Source organism: Nelumbo nucifera, chromosome 4 (assembly GCF_055504915.1).
Source record: "Nelumbo nucifera cultivar China Antique chromosome 4, China Antique-T2T, whole genome shotgun sequence".
In the NCBI taxonomy this organism is placed as follows: domain Eukaryota; kingdom Viridiplantae; phylum Streptophyta; class Magnoliopsida; order Proteales; family Nelumbonaceae; genus Nelumbo; species Nelumbo nucifera.
This window is the reverse complement of record NC_142652.1, coordinates 62135951-62153154: the sequence shown is the minus strand read 5'-3', so window position 1 is coordinate 62153154 and position 17204 is coordinate 62135951. Positions and strand designations below refer to the sequence as shown.

The 17204-nt window shown below is 39.9% G+C and overlaps 1 protein-coding gene across 1 annotated transcript in view; it reads left to right on the top strand.

Annotated features, from left to right (window-relative positions):
- Positions 1–17204, top strand: part of LOC104589978 (Prolyl oligopeptidase family protein) — an 83825-nt gene that overhangs the window by 21085 nt on the left and 45536 nt on the right. Inside the window, exon 4 of the mRNA XM_010248468.3 lies at positions 359–705. Coding sequence (XP_010246770.1) covers positions 359–705 — 347 coding nt within the window. The remainder of the gene's footprint in view (positions 1–358; positions 706–17204) is intronic.

Below are 17204 nucleotides of genomic sequence, written 5' to 3'. Positions count from 1 at the left end.
TAGTACCAAGTTTCCAAACTGGCCAATGGATGATGAACTTAGAGAGAGAGTTTGGGGGAGCCCTGTAAAAATCATCACCAGGAATCAATTTCAGGAAGAAGTGCCACAAGCGTCTAGCAGCATTACAATTAATAAGGAGATGGCCTATGGATTCACCATCCCTCGTACAAATAAAAGCTGGCCCTTTCTTTTCTTCTGATCACGCCACCAGTGTTAATTCTCCATATCACTATATTATAAATAAATTGAACAAAAAACGATAAGAAAACAAAAGGATGGCTAGCTAACATTGTTTAACACTAGTTATTTTTTCTCTGAAGAGATCTACATACCGAGGCTTTTCTTTTTGTTTTCACAGGTGTGGTTACATAAATTGGGATCTGAGCAATCAAATGATTATTGCCTTTATCATGAGAAGGATGATATGTTTTCTCTTGACCTCCAAGCCTCTGAGAGTAAGAGGTTTTTATTTGTTGCTTCTGAAAGCAAAAATACACGTTTTGTCTTCTACCTCGACATTTCTAAGCAAGAAGATGGCCTTGTGGTGTTAACACCTCGTGTACATGGTGTTGACATATCAGTCAGCCATCGTGGAAATCATTTTTTTATCAAGAAGAGAAGTGATGAATATTTTAATTCAGAATTGCTTGTTTGTCCACTGAATGATACATCTGCAACAACAGTTATACTACCACACCGGGATAGGTAATTTGGAAATTGTACTTGCTACTTATAGTCTCCTTAGCATTTATGTTTGTTTGAGAAGGACATATTTTTTGCAAGTCTTTCTTTTATGGTGGATAAGCATGGATTTGTTAATCAAAAGACGGAAGGGATTAAAAAGCATAATCTTTCAATGTAAAGTGAAAAATAGCAAGAAAGAGGTGTAAAAGCAAGAGAATAACAGTCGGTCAAGAGAAGGAAAAAGGAGAGAAAGAAAGAAGAAAATGGGTTTCTTCATGGTGAAGAGTCAATCAACTTTCTCTTCACTATTGACCCATGTTTATTATGTTTCGAATATGATAGAAAATTACATTTGTACCCTTGATAAATAAACACATAACATCAAGATTAGACTTTTAACAAGGGTTAATTTACATTGTGCTGAGTTTTTTTTTTTTCTGAATTTCCAAGTTAATGTGTGGTCAAGTTCTTGTAACTATTATGTAAAGTGTCTATTACTTGCAGATAACTTCATTGATGAAGGAGAACAGAACTTTGGCAGAAAAGCTACAAAATGGAGACAAGGATATGCCTGCAGTGAATGAACTATCTTGGTTAAATGATTGGGCAGGATATGGAGCAGTTTGATTATCTATGACATTGTTGAACAAGATGATTTGGAGGAAGAGACTTGCGGTTGAAGAGGAAGGGAGGGCCATGGTTTTCCTGTCCCAAGTCATTGCAGGTTTGATTAAAGGATTCGTTGAGGGAGCAATCCATTCGGTACCAGACCAAGCTGGAAGAGTGAGTTGAGAAGGGAATGGAAGCTCTTCTTAATTGAGAAAAAAGTCAATAACAAAGTATGTTTTTTGAGGATTGACGAAGAGTTGGAAGATTGAAAGAGACAAACTATTTGTTTGCCAGTTGGAAGAAATAGACAGGGATGGGTTGCAGTTGCTGAGGTGCTGCAGGAGTACAAAGAAAGGTGTTGGCTGAAAAAAGAAAAGTTAAAGGGTTTGGGGGTAGATAAGAAGTTTCAGGATACAGAGGAACACAAGGGGACTCAGGAGGTGACGATTGAAGTAGATGGTGGCATGCCAAAGTTTGCTTTGGGAGGAGGTAAGGAAGAATAATATCGACAGTGACAGCAAAGAAGGTTAATGATTCTTAATGATGTTATGATTATAATTCCAAATGCGGATTCGGCTGTGGCTATTCCTTTTGATGACAGTAAAGCTGTTCTGGACATTGGTAAATCGAAGGCAGAGTTCAATAATGTTGAAACATCGGAAGGTTTGGTGATGGTGGCAAACTGGACACCTTCTTGCAATGAAATTTGAACACCTGGATTGAGTGTGATCTTGAAGATTTTTGGTCTACCTTTCAACTTGTGGATGGATCAAGTCTTCGAGAAGTTAGCAAGTGTGTGTGGTGGAATGTTGGAAGATGTTTACATTGCTGACCTTCACGCAGTAAAGACTACAGTTGCAGGCACTAAACCGAATAGGATTCCCCACACGATTTACTTCTTCGCTGAAGGGAGATGGTGGAAACTCTGGGTGGCATCAGAAGCTGAAGCGTCCCTGTGGTATGGGAGACAAGAGATTGAAGATCAGGCAGGTAGAGTTTGGTGGAATACATGTGGCACAAGCAGTTTGGAAGGTCTGGGGGAGAAGGGAGAGAATAAAGAGATGTTGTGTGTTAAAATCTCGAGACTTGATGAATCCTCTGGTGCTTTTTCAAAAAAGGGCTGTTGTAATGCTGCTACTGAGAAGAGGAAGAGAAAAAAAATATTTCGAGAGAAAGTTGAGTAACAACTACGAGCTGGGCTAGTTTTAAGTGGATCAACATGTGATCTTCTGAGGGAGCATGTGGACATAGAAAGGGTGACAGTCTGGGCCAGAAACATTTGGACCTTAAGCTGTTCTATAATAGTTGTCTCAGGAGGGGTAAACCCTTTGGATTGGAGTTGAAGGGTGGGCCCATTTATTGAAGGAGGTTCAGCCCAATAGTTTTTTGGGGGTGAGCAGTTTAAAGAAAACAATCTTGAACCAAATACTTCAAGTCTGAGGAAAGAAATAATGGAAGAAGAGAAGATACCTGTAGATGGATTAGGGGTCCTAGAGGATGAAGATGCAATATAGAAGGTGGTGGCAGAAGGGGCCGATTGTGATGCCGAAGGTGGTGGCAGGAGGATGATGGGGGTGAAAATAGGAGTGCAGAAGAGAAGGGGGAGACTCAGGTGGATTGTGAAGACAAATAATATGCAACAAGAGAAAGTGGAGGGCGGTAAAGACATATTGGATGTCATTGGTGTTGAGGGGGAGGAGTTCTGGAATGATTTGAAGGGGATGATTGGGGAGAGAAAAAGATAATAGTAGAAGAAGTGAATGGAAAAAAGACGATTAAGGTTTTACTGAGGAAGGATGAAAATAGAGCAGAAGAAGAGGGGGAAATCAGTCAAGGAGATGAGGTGATTAGGACTATAGGAGCAAAGGAAATGATAGATGTGGAGAAGTTAGTGGGGAAGGGAGAAGAGAAGAAAGGAGGCGAGCAAGAGTTAGGGATTGAGGAAAGGGGAAGAGGAGGAAGGAGATAAGATTGGAGAGGGAGTTTGAATATACAAAAGGAACAAGTACAGAACTTTTCCCTTTGAAGAAAGTAGAGAAGGAAATTCAAGGAAGTCAGCAAAATTCTGGGGCTGTTTTTCTTAGGAGGGGCAGAGCTTGTGAAGGAAGCATTCAGATCAGTGGTGGAAAAATGGGAAAAAAGAGAGTAGTGCCGCCTGCTGTTGTGCTTGATGGAAATTCTGACAATTCTTTCACTGAAGAAAGGGAAGGAGATGGCGGGGATGTATTCAAGAAACAGGAAGAATTTTCTGAGGGGATGGTGGGTTCAGATAAGGGTCAGAAGCCAGTGGGGAGTCTGGAAGAAGCCGTGGAAACATTTTATAAAGTTAGAAGATTCAGAGCTCAAAAGAATAGAAAAAGTCAGCAGCAGGTTCCAATTTCAAATGTCTTTGCACGGATAAAAGGAGGCTTATTTGGCATTGGTCCTAATAAGCTCGCCAAAAAACACAAAAGATCAGAGTGGTGACTACAAGAATGTTCTCAAAAAGCTGATAAGAAGAGTTTTTCTTTTTTAGTCTTGATGGGATTGGGTGATAGGTGTGGGTTTCCTGCGGGTGTTGATGTTAGTTTGTAGGGTCTGGGTTTTGCCTTAGTGTTGCAGTTTGGTTTGTTCTTGTTTTTGCTGATTTGCAAGGATTATACTGTTGTTGATTTGATTTTCTTTTTTTTTTGGGGCTTGGGGTTTCTTTACTTGGTTTTCTAGGTTTGTTTGCTTCCTCTCAGGTTATTGCTTATCACCTTTCTTCTAGCTGCTTTTTGTTTTAATAAAATTTCTTTTATTTTATCTTAAACAAGTACTAGACTTTACACTCCCCTCAAGCTGGATCAAATATATCATAGAGCTCCAGCTTGTTACAATTATAATATATCCTATAATGGCCCAAACTTTTGGTAAAGAGATCAGTTAGTTGGTCTTTTGGTTTATCATATGGATTATCACATCACCACTGAATCTGGATTTTGTCCTCACAAAATTTTTCCTCACACCATCCTCACATCACTTCAAGCATGCATTGGGAACATCTTCCTGTGAATGAAAACATACAAGTACTAGGATATTCCCAATGTATGGCTGGGATTGTTGTGAGACTGTGTAAGAACAAATTGTGAGGATGAAATCCGATCTCCTCACCACTAGCTACCTTTTTACTCACAAAATGACATTGACAACCAAACCTCTATATGCTTAGTCCTCTCAAAAAGAAGTTGGATTAGAGGCATTTTTTACATCACCATGGAGGGAGGCATTTTGTACATCAATTTAAAATAAGGGTTAGTCAAAATGAGCAGTTTTTTAGCAATTGGAGAGGTCTCTAAATAGACTACACCATATGTCTGCGTGTAGCCTTTGGCCACTAGTTGAGCTTTGAATTGCTTAGTACTACCATCTTGTTGATGCTTAACAATGTATACCCATTGACAACCAACTGCCTACTTTCCAGGAGGTAAGTCCAAGTATGGTTAGACTGAAGAGAATGAAATTCCTCATCCAAGGCTTTTCCGGTTGGCAGGACACAGATGCATCTTGTCCAAGAATTTTTTGCAATGGATAGGTCTAAAGCCCTTGACCTAGATGGTTTCTCTATGTCTTTCTACCAAGAGTCTTGCGAATTAAACAAATTTAAGATTTTGGATGTATTTAATGAATTTTACTTAAAATGGGAAATTCCTTTTGGAGCAAATGGCACCTTGATTTACTTAATCCCCCGAAAGAAAGAGACACTCTAACCAAAGGATTTCAAGCCCATAAGCTTGATTGGGAGTATTTACAAGATCACATTAAAGGTTATGGCTGAGAGGTTTAAACAAGCTATGCCTTCTGTCATATCACCGTTCCAAGGGACTTTAGTAGAAGGAAGGCAGATTGTGGACCAAATCCTAATAGCAAATGAATGTGTTGTGGAGAAAAGAAAAAGTAGAGAGAAGGGATTGGTATGCAAATTGGATCTAGGAAAAAGCCTATGATTTAATTGACTGGAATGTTTTGTTAGAAGTCCTAGAGAAAGGTTGTGCTAACTCAGTCCATTTATTAATTCATATAAATGGGTTAGCAAAAGATTTCTTTCTTGATAAGAGAGGAATTAGATATCAAGACCCTTTCTCTCTTTTTCTATTCACCCTATTGGCTCAAGGTTGAGTTGTATGATTGTGGCTGCGTTGCACAGGGTCTTATTAGGGGTTAGAGAATTGGCAGGAATTAAGTAGTAGTTTCCCACCTCTAGTTTGCTGATGATACAATTTTTTTTTTTTTTTTTTTTGTGAGGACATTGATTTAGAGATGATGAAAATTTTGAAGTTATTGATTGACAACTTTGTGGGCATGTCAAGGCTGAGGATAAAATGGAGTAAAAGTGGAATTGTTGGAATTAACCTAAGAGAGGGGGAGCTCTTAAGTTTTGTAGGTGCTGGGTTGTGAGGTGAGGAGCTGGCTTGTAATCTACCTAGGACTACCTTTGGGGGGAAAACCCAAGAGGTGACGGTTTTTAGTAGCCAGTATTAGAGAGGTTGCTAAAAACTAGTTGTTGGGATGTTTATTTTTTTTATGTTTGTATTCTGCTGAGTTAGGGTCTGCTTGGTCTAGTTGAAGTAGTTTTTTTTATCATTGTTTATTTACTCTAACTACAGCAGGGGCATAAGGGTCTTTCCCTTTTAATTATGGTCGCCGTATATATGATAATGTAAACTGGCGCTGCTAGCCAGATTTGAAGATTCCAAAACCTTTCTCTTCTCTTCTCCCTTCTCTCCTCTCTTTCCCTTCTCTTCTTCTTACTTATTTCTCCACTCCTCTTCTGCTAATATGGTATTGGAGTGGTTCTACTGGGTCTGAGAGAAGATCGAACAAGTTCTCTCTTCCTAATCTAGCTGTCTTCTTCAATTGAGATCAGAAAGACTGATCTAGGACTGGTTCAAACTTGTTCTATTTTTTTTTTTCTTTTCTCTTGGTCATGTACCAAGAAAAAAACAAATGAATCAAGACTGCTGAATGCTGTCAGAGATGTTGTGAGGTTCTAACCTCTTTTTTTATGGATCGTGTGATCCCATACCTGCACAGAAAACCTGTAGGTCATGAATGACCCGTTTTTTAACCTTTGTGGTGTGATGGTACTGTTTTATGACCCCTCCTGTTAGTCGATGTGTTTGGATGGTCTAGAAGTTGGTGAAATGTGACTGTTAAGGCAGTACAACACTAAAATCAACCTAAAATCTTGTTCTTTTTGGAGAATTAAAGTTGGTCTGTATTCAGATTGTGTCCAGATTGCAGTGTGCGTGTGGGCTGCATCTTTGGTGCGTTTCTAGGACTGTTTTTGGTGTCAGGAGGGATCATAAGGTGTGTGTTGAAATTGAAAAGTGTTTGAATCATGTCCTCTGGGAATTCTACAACTTCTGGGATTTCAGGAGGTCAAAATGGAATGAGTGAGGGGATGGATATGAGTTTCCCCATGGCTGTAATCCCCTTTGATGGACTAAACTACCTTGAATAGTCTAGGGGAATTAAACATTACATTACTGCTAGTGAGAAAATAGGGTATACTAATTGTAAAGTGAAGGAGCCAAAGACTGGAAGAGCTGAACATGACAAATGGGACCAAGAAAATAGTATGGTGATGCCATGGCTATTGGTTTCCGTGCTGCCACAAGTAAGGAAGACATTTATGTGGGCTGAAACAGCTTGTGAAATATGGGAACAAGCCAAATCTACCTATTCCGAGCAGAGACACTATGCAAAGATTTACCAATTATAAGCTGAACCCTCCACTTGCAACTGTGAGGGAGAGTATGTTCTGGGCATTTTTGTAAGAAAGATAACTAGGGCTCAACACCTACTTAGGGGTTGACAGCTGTACTTAAATCTGGAAAGTTTTAAAGTTATTTAATCAAGTTACCGTTTCCAGTAAAAAAAAATCTTTTGGTATGCTACTCAGATCTGACATCATTCTGGAAGGAACTAGATCATTATCAAAATGTGAATTGGAAGTGTGATGAAGATGCAATGGCCTACAAGTCACTTGTTTCCCAACAACGTTTATTTGCTTTTCTTTTGGGGCTGAATCCTACGTATGAGTCCACGAGGGTACAAATCTTATGAAGAGCTTACCTTCAGTTCAGGAAGTTTATGCCTTAGTTCAGTTTGAAGAGAGTAGACGTGTGATGAATTGTACAGAGGGGGAGCCGGTTGCACTAGCAGTCCGAGGAAGTACAAATTTAAATGTTGGAGGCTCTTTTAAAAAGGGTGATTCACAGAAGAGAGTGGATGACAAAGATAAACTTTGGTGCACTCACTGTTAGAAGTTCAGGCACACTAGAGACACATGTTGGGAACTCCATGGCAAGCCTAAATGGGCTCAAGAATTAAGTAAAAATCAGCATCTGATCTGAGTAAGAAGCCAACCTAGTAGAGTAAGAAGAAATATAACTCAACAAATGTTGCATCTTAAGAGACTAGTCCCATGGTACCCCAGGAGCGATACTCTGGTTCTCACCCCAAGGAAGAGATCATCAACTCTTTTCGTGACCACTTAGAATTATATGGTAGGACACTTCGCCAGATGGATTTTGGCCCTACTCCTACCTCCTTTGCGTCTACATCAGGTAACACTACCATTGCTTTCCATGTGTCATCTCATACATCTCATCCCCCTTGGATAATTGACCATGGAGCCTCAAACCACATGACTGGTAAGTCAACTCTATTTCAGGCATATAACCTCCTCTATGGGAGAGATAATGTGAGACTGGTTGATGGGTCATTCTCCACTATAGCCGGTCAAGGAACAATCTTCCTTCCTTTCGGTCTTACCCTCTCTAATGTGTTGCATGTTCCTAAATTACCTATTAATTTACTTTTCATTAGTAGTATTACTCACTCCTTGAATTGTTCAGTGACCTTCTTTCCTTGGGTGTGTGTTTTAGGAATTGGCCTCGGGGAAGACGATTGGTAGAGGAAGTATGGTGGATGGTCTCTACGTAATGGATAATAAAGCTGGTCTTGTGGCTACAGAGTCCTTAAGTTCATCTAGTGAGGGTCATGCCTATTTATGGCATAATCGTTTTGGTCATCTTTCGTTCGAGTTTTTAAAACTTATGTTTCCTGTGTTATTTAAGTCTGTCAGTTATTGAGTTATAGTATCAAACATGTCAATTGAGCAAACATTGTGGAATTTCTTTTCCTTTAAGAAATAAAAGATCTGAATTTTCATTTCATATTGTCATGGAGTTCTTTGCTTCGTGCGAATCTTTTCATCAGAGCTCTTGTGCCAAGACACCCCAACAAAATGATGTCATTGAAAGAAAAAATCGTCATCTTCTCGAAGTAGCTCATGGTTTATTACTCCATATGATTGTTCTGAAACGCTTTTGGATGGATGTTGTTATGTGTGCTGTATATATCATCACCGTATGCCATCTCGGTTACTAGAGTATAAGGCCCCGCATCAACTTTTGTTTCCTACGACTCCTTTGTCCCCTATTCCAATGCGTGTCTTTGGTTGTCGTTGCTTTGTTCATGATTTGTCCCCTACTCATGGTAAGCTCGATCCTCATGCCATTCCCTGTGTTTTTCTTGGTTACCCTTTATATTAAAAGGGTTACCGTTGATATGATCCTGCCTTACGCAAGTACTATGTTTCCATGGACGTGTCCTTCTTTGAGAGTTAATCTTTTTTCTCAGTTTTTCCTCAAGGGGAGAGTAGGGTTGAGGAGGAGAAACACACCCAGGCTCAGACTCAATTACCTCCTCTTCTTGATCCTCCTCCATTTCATGTCATTCTTTGCCACCATAAGAGCTAGTAGAGTTCAAGAGCCGTGGAACCTAAAACTATGCAACCAACATCATCAGTCTCCAGAGGCAGATCCTCCTCATCAGCCAGGGCCATGTATACTTGTTCCCATTGATATGCCTGAACCTCTTGATATTGATTCCCATGTTATTAATGATCTTGATGTTCCTATTGCTAAGAGAAAAAGAGTTAGATCTTGTACTACTAATCATCCTATCTCTCACTTTGTGTCCTATGATCATATTTCACCTTCATATCGTGTGTTCCTTTCCTCTGTTAATAGTGCTTTTATTCCAAAAAATGTTGCAGAAGCTTTGTCCAAACCTGAATGGACAAATGCAATGAAGGAAGATGTTAATTCCTTATAGAAAAATGGTACTTGAGAGTTGGTGGATCTTCTTGAAGGAAATGAACCAGTGGGATGCAAGTGGGTGTTCACAGTGAAGCGTGGGGCTGATGGTATGGTAGAAAGGTACAAAGCCAGATTGGTAGCCAAAGGATTTACACAAGTACATGGAGTAGACTATGCAGAGACCTTTGCTCCAGTAGCCAAGATAATCTTGATTGGGAGCTTCACTAGGTGGATATTAAAAATGCACTCTTGAATGGTGACCTAGAGGAGGAGGTTTACATGACTCAACCTCTTGGTTTTTGTGCCAAAGGTAGTGAGTAGAAGGTGTGCAGGTTAAAAAAACCCTTATATGGTTTGAAATAATCTCCTCGGGCCTGGTTTAGTAAGTTTCACTTGGCTGTACAACAAATGGGGTTCAAACAATGCCAGTCATTGTTAGACAGTGTATGCCCTTAGCTCCAATCATAATGATGTACCTTATGACATTTAATGTAAATGAATAAAGTACATATTTGATTCATGTTATTATGGTGTGTTTCTGTGTAATACTCTTAAACTGGACACTTATGAGACTCGTGTTAGTTTAGAATCTTTACAGCCGTTGGATAGATCTGGGGAGATTTATCCTGCCAAGGCTGACACTGATGTGCCATCAAGTTGGTTGAGGTGGCTTGTCTCAGCCGCCAGGGTGAGACCTGAGGTACATGTAGTGTGGGTTTTCTTGAAACCTTGAACTGGACCAGAATTCCAGTATTGCCCTGGACCTCGGAGATAGATGGGCAAAACTGGAATGTTACAGCTGACCCCTATACTCGATTATGATATTGCACTAGGTGTCGGATTGGGCTGTCTTTGATATGCCAATCAGTGAGATCCTTAGAGGGGGTCAAAACTTGGGTATGTTGGGACAGTCCGAGAATTCTTCTGAGTGGGTGATCATAGTGACAGGATCAACCCCTTTGTCGGACAAAGTGAATGATCGGGGATGCACTCTCTGATGGAAACCAAAACTGCTGGTAGTCGATTTCAACTATTGAAATTTGGTTTTGCAAAATATATTTATATAGAGATATACATATATATATATATTATGGTTTCAAAGTTTTTGTACAATGTTTTAATTCCCGGGATCCATGTGAGTAGAGAGTGCAACACTGTACCTTGCAGCCGAGGGAGAGGTCCTCTCTTGTCGGGCAGTGCTTGATCATTATGGGCTAAGAGGTTAAGTGTAAGACCATTGAGGGTAATACCTGATGGGCTAATCTTGCATCTGCCCACAGTCCTTGGGTTTTTATAAGGTGGCTTGACCCAAGGACCATTTAGTGTAAATGTTGGGCCCATTAAGAGCCCATGGTGATGGGCTCAGGGGTTCACTGTCTCCTACAGTGAATTCGGTCAGGCCTTGTAACAAAGGCTGGGCGGAACCCATGTGGCTCATGTGTAGATCAATGTTTGGGTCCCACGCCACACAAGGATATCCAACTGGGTAGCAGATAGGAGGGTAAGTGAGCAATTGGATTTAATGGGCCTAAAGCCCAAATAGAACTAGCTTAATGTGATTAATTGAAAGAGGGCGATTTTGGGATTCAGATCAGCAGATAGGATAAGGGATTATCCCTATCCACTCGGAGAGTCCAGATGCAAATAAAGATTTACATCAGGAAACTCCTAATTAGATTATGAGGGCTGATCTTTATCTGCAGATAAGATAAGGGATTATCCTTATCTCTTAAAAAGAGTCCAGATCCAAATACAAGATTTGGATTAGGAAACTCCTAATGGGATTAGGAGAACTTCTCTTTAAAGGCTATAAATAGAGCAGCAAGGGGCGAACAAAAAATACACAGAAAAGAAGAGAGATCTTCTGGTTCGCAGATCACAAGAAAGAAATCTTGCAGTTCGACTACTTCAGATTTCTACCCTTTCCTGCTCTTGCCGCCTCTGCTAGTTCGATCTCCACCTGTAGGAGCGATCAAGAAGAGTTCTTGATATTATCTTTTGGGAGAAAAGATAATCAGAAGTCGTGCTCACCTGCCCTCCATCGAGTTCTTGTTGAAGAATTCGGTTCTTGCTGAAGAACCATCCTACTGATTCTGCTCCACCCTACGCTATATCATCTTCAGTGGGAGCAGTTTTTGGTATTCTCCTTGGGCGTGAACACCTTCGTTGGGGGTTATTACTACTCCGTATCAGGTATATCCCTCTCGTACCTTTTGGTTTCAAATCTGGTCTGGTTTAGGTTCAAGATTGATCATTAAAAATGCAGTTTTCTAAAATAGGGAATGTGATTCCCACATGGGAGAGAGATAAATTTTTGAAATTTCGCCCTACCTACCTACAGGGTTTGGCTATCCATATGATGGATCTCTCATCCCTTCAGTCATATCATACTTTGTTTGTGAAGAAAGGTGAAGGGAAAATTGTAACTTTAATTGTGTATGTTGATGGCATAGTTGTCATAGGAGACTGGAAGACTGAAATACAAAAGTTGATGAAATTCCTAACCACTCAATTCAAGGTGAAAGATCTAGGCCCCATACGTTATTTCCTTGGGGTTGAAGTTGCATGCTCTTAAAGGGGCATCTTTATTTCCCAAAGGAAATATGTACTAGATCTTTTAGAGGATGCAAACAAGTTAGGGTTTTGCCAATTGATTCACCCATTGAACCCAACCATCAATTGGGAGACAGTCAGGGGGAGTTTTTGAAAGATGTGAAGAAGTTCTAGAGACTTGTAGGAAGACTCTTATATTGTCTGTGACTAGACCTCATATTACCTATGTAGTGGGTGTCCTTAGTCAGTTCATGCATAACTCTAAGACAACTCACTTTGAAGCTGCAGAAAGGATCCTTAGATATACCTAAGTAGATCCTAGGAGCTGATTTGCTGTTCCGTAAACATGGACATTTGAAGGTTGAGGTGTATACAGATGCTGAATGGGCAGGGGTAGTCGATGACAAAAAATCTATCAATGGGTATTGTACCTTTGTGGGAGGAAACTTAGTCACCCGGAGAAGTAAGAAGCAAAGTGTGGTGGCTAGATCAAGTACTAAAGTGGAATACAGAGCTGTGCCTCATGGAGTTGCTGAATTTGTGGATAAAAAACTTGTTAAGTGAACTGGGTTTTGTAGTTAACAAACCTATGCCACTCTATTGTGACAATAAAGCTGCTATCAATATTGCTGCTAACCTAGTCCTCCATGATAGAACAAAACATATTGAAGTGGATAAGCATTTTATTAGAGAAAAACTTGTGAGTGGAGAAGTGTGCACTCCATATGTCAGTTCAGAAGAACAATTTGCAGACATCTTCACCAAGGGCCTTCATCATGTGCAGCATAATAATTTGTGTGACAAGTTGGGCATTGTTTTTTTTGTTTGTATTCTACTGAGTTAGGGTTTGTTTGGCCTAATTAAATTAGTTTTTTTATCATTGTTTATGTACTCTAACTACGAAAGGGGGCATAAGGGTCTTTTCCCTTTTAATTATGGTCGCCCTATATATGATAATGTAAGACGGCGCCGCCAGCTAGATTTGAAGACTCCAAAACCTTTTTCTTCTCTTCTTCTTTCCTCTCTCTCCCTTCTCTTCTTACTTATTTCTCTGCTCTTTTGCTAATACTAGTTTTTTTTTTTGGAAAAGAAACTATATCTCTCTAGGAGGAATAAGCACCCTGACTAGAGCCACCCTAGCAAATTTACCCACCTATTTTCCGTGTACCAACAAGGATTGCAAGATAGATAGGGAAATATAAATATATTAGGGATTTTTTGTGGGAATCGGAGGATGAAAAGAAGGATCATATGGTTAATTGGGAAAAAGTCTACAAACTAAAGTAACTAGGGGTTTTAAGGTTAAGAAATTACGTTCTCATAAATATTATTGTTTTGGGTAAATGGTTATGGAGGTTCATCATCAAAAGAGACGGGTTGTGGAACAAAATTATAGCAAGCATTCATGGTTTGGAAGGTAATTGCTAGGATGCTAAGCTCAACTCTCTTTCAACTTCAGCTTCCCCTTTGGAAAGTAATTCACGAGGTATGCCCTCTGTTCCTAAGTTCTACAAGCTTTGATTTGGGAAGGGGTGACAAAATTTGGTTTTGGGAAGAACCTGTATAGGGGAATCTTTGATAAAAGATGAATTCTCTGATCTTTTTGCCCTCTCTAAACTTAAAGGTGCACTTGTGTCCTCTTTGGGCACTCCTCTCCCTCAAGCATGAACTTGGACATGGGTTTTAGAAGAGGCCTAAGGGAGAGTGAGTGTTCTTCTCTAATTGACCTTCTTAATATCTTGAAGACTTCTTTTTTGGATCCTTTCTTGGAAGACTCTAGAATCTGGGTTCTCTCTCTTGATCCTTTCCATCTTCACAAGGGGTGGACTTCCTGGTGAAAGAAATGTGGTCTAAGCCGGTCCAACCAAAATTCAAGCATTTTGTTGGGAATCTTTCCTTGAAAAGGTTAACACTTGTGATATTATGCAAAAAAGAAGGCCTTTTTGTGGCCTTTCTCCTCATATGTGTTTTCTGTGTAGGAAAAGTGGAGAAACCTTACCCCACTTATTAATCTCCCGTTTCTTGTTCGTCATACTTGGGAGTTTTTCTAAGCTCTTTCTGGCTGTAGGTGGTGGACATTTTCTTGCCTAATTTCCTAATGCAATCAAAGAACAAAAGAAAATTGATATGGAGAGTTACTAAGGTTGCAACTATATGGGTGATTTGAGAGGAGAGGAATAACGAAATTTTTAATGGCAAAAGAACTGCAGAGGAGGTAATGAAGACAATTAAAGTGAAGGTACCATTCTGGATAAAAACTATGGATTGCTTTTGGAGTTTCATAGCGACTGGTATTCTAAGGGCTTGGAAGGAGACAACACAATCATCTAGAGACGAAGACAGAATAAAAATGGAATGGAAACCTCCACAAGGCAGTAAAGTAAGGTGGCATCTAGCAAGTCTTTCCGTGCCGTCTTCTGGGCTTTGGCTTGCTTGAAAGATCCAAAATCGGTCTGTTCTATTTGGTAACCAAAAGCTGGAAAGATGAGAAGACACGTGTGTGGAAAAACCCGAAAAGATCGAAAACATTGAATTTTGGGAAGCTTCAAATGAAGCTTTTTGGTCATTTTGCATGATAGATATGTTAGACAGTTTTGTATGCCCTTAACTTCAATCAGAATGATGTACTTTATGAGTTTATTGTAAATGAATAAAAGTGCATATTTGATTCATGTTCCCTTGGTATGTTTCTGTGTAATACCCTTAAACTGGACATTTAATGTGACTCGTGTTAGTTTAGAATGTTCACAGCCAGTGGGTCGGTCTGGGGAGACCTATCCTGATAAGACTGACACTGTTGTGCCACCAAGTCGGTTGGGGTGGCCTGTCTCAACTGCCAGGGTGAGACCCTAGGCACATACAGTGTAGGATTAGTTGAATCTTTGAACTAGACCAAATTTCCAGTATTGCCCTGGACCTTGGAGATTGATGGGCAAAACTGGAAAGTTACACCTGACCCCTAGACTCGATTATGATATTGCACTAGGTGTCGGATTGGGCTGTTTTTGATGTATCAATCAGTGAGATCCTTAGCGGGGGTCAAAACTTGGGTATGTTGGGACAGTCTGAGAATTCATCTGAGTGGGTGATCATAGTGACAGGATCAACCCCTTTATCGGACAAAGGTAATGATTGGGGATGCACTCTCACTGATGGAAACCAAGACTGCCGGCACCCGATTTCAAACGTTGAGATTTGTTTTGCAAAATATATTTTATATGAGATATAAAAGTATATATATTATGGTTTCTAAAATGATTGCAAAAAGATTTTAATTCCCGGGATCCATATAAGTAGAGAGTGCAACACTGTTCCTTGCAGCTGAGGGAGAGGTCCTCTCTTGTCGGGCAGTGTTTGATCATTATGGGCTGAGAGGTTAAGTGTAAGACCATTGAGGGTAATACCTGATGGGCTAATCTTGCATCTGCCCACAGTCCCTGGGTGTTACAAGGTGGCTTGGCCTAGGGACCACTTAGGGTAAGTGTTGGGCCCATAGAGCCCATTTGATCGGTTTCAGGGGGTGCACTGTCCATAGCAGTGTATTCGGCCAGGCCTTGTGACAAAGGCTAGGCTGAACCCATGTGGCTGATGTGTAGATCAATGCTTGGGTCCCACGCCATACAAGGAAGCCCAATTGAGCAGCAGTTAGGAAGGTTAAGTGAGCACATAAGCTTAATGGGCATAAAGCCCATTTCGAACTGGACTTATTTATTAAGTTAAATATGGGCGAATTCTGAGATGGATCAGCAGATAGGATAGGGCTTTAACCCTATCCACTCAGAGAGTCCAGATCTAAATGTGATTTGGATCTGGAAACCTCGTAAAAAGATTAGGAAAATGTTGATCCAATCTGCAGATAAGATAAGGGTTTATCCTTATCACCTAAAGAGATGTTCTGATCCAAATAAGATTTGGATCAACAACTCTTAATTGGATTAGGAGCTGATCCTTTGGGGCTACAAATAAGGAGAGGACGACAGCCTTTAGAGAAGACATACTCACATTCTCTTCAGAGCTGAAATCACAGAAGAAAGATTTTTGCAATCCCTGCAAAGATCTTTCTTGCCGCCTCCTTCAGTTTATGGTTCAAGATTGATCATTGAAAATATGATTTTCTAAATAGGGAATGCGATTTCCAGTTGAAGGGAGAGAAAAATTTTTGAAATTCGCCCCTTTATTCCGCAAGATTTGGGCATCCATACGATGGATCTCTCATCCCTTCAAGATAGCCTTTAAATGCAGTTTTAAAAGCTTGGTAGACCGAACTACGTACTGAACGATCTTTGCCTTTAAAGACAAGACTCCATAAGGTTAACTTGTCTTTTGGCCATTTGGGCTGCTAGAAGATCTTTCTAAAAGAACTTGCCAAACGGCACATAAAGCTGAATTTTGATGGAAGTTCTTTGGGTAACCCTGATATTGTAGGTATTGGTGGGGTAATTAGAAATTTGTTGGCTCTTTACTATGGGCCAATTAGTGTGGCTAACTCCATAAAAACTGAATTGTTGGCTTTACTACAAGCTAGCTAAGAAATTAGGCTTCAGTCAATTAGAGGTGGAAGGCGACTCAAAAGTAATCATTTATTGGGCAAGATGTAATAGAAATATTCCGTGGACTCTCAAGAATGCTTATAAGGATGTAGAAAGGACTGCAAGAGATCTGGTTGCTGAATTCAAATGGGTTAGAAGGATAATTGTTTTGGGCATCTTGGTAACATAGTTTTCGTTTTGGGACTAATGTCATGGTCATCAAATTAAACTTGTGCTGTTTTTTCACATATTATTAGTATAATTGTAGTTTTATTGATAAAAAAGCAAGTGAATTCATCCTAGTGCAATGGGCCCAAGAGTTGGTCCATTTAATGTTTCACATTTTCACTAGGGTCTCAACCAACCTACAAGCTCATGTCCATTAATTTGAACCAAGTTAATGTCCATAAGGTTTTGGGCCTAAAAGACACTTAACACTTGTAGATAGTCTCTTAGCCAATATTATCATAACATTACTGATAGGAAAAGACCTCTTGCTTAATTGCATAATGTAGTGCCACACTCTACTCAAAATGGATTCCAAGGTTAAAATTAATTGCAAATCCTTTATAAAATATATTTATTAATATAAATACATATTGCAAAACAATTTGAAGAATAAGTTGAAATCCATTATTGATAGTTTTTGGTATTCATCAGAGAGAGTATACACTAGGATAGTCTCTTTGTTTGACAAAGT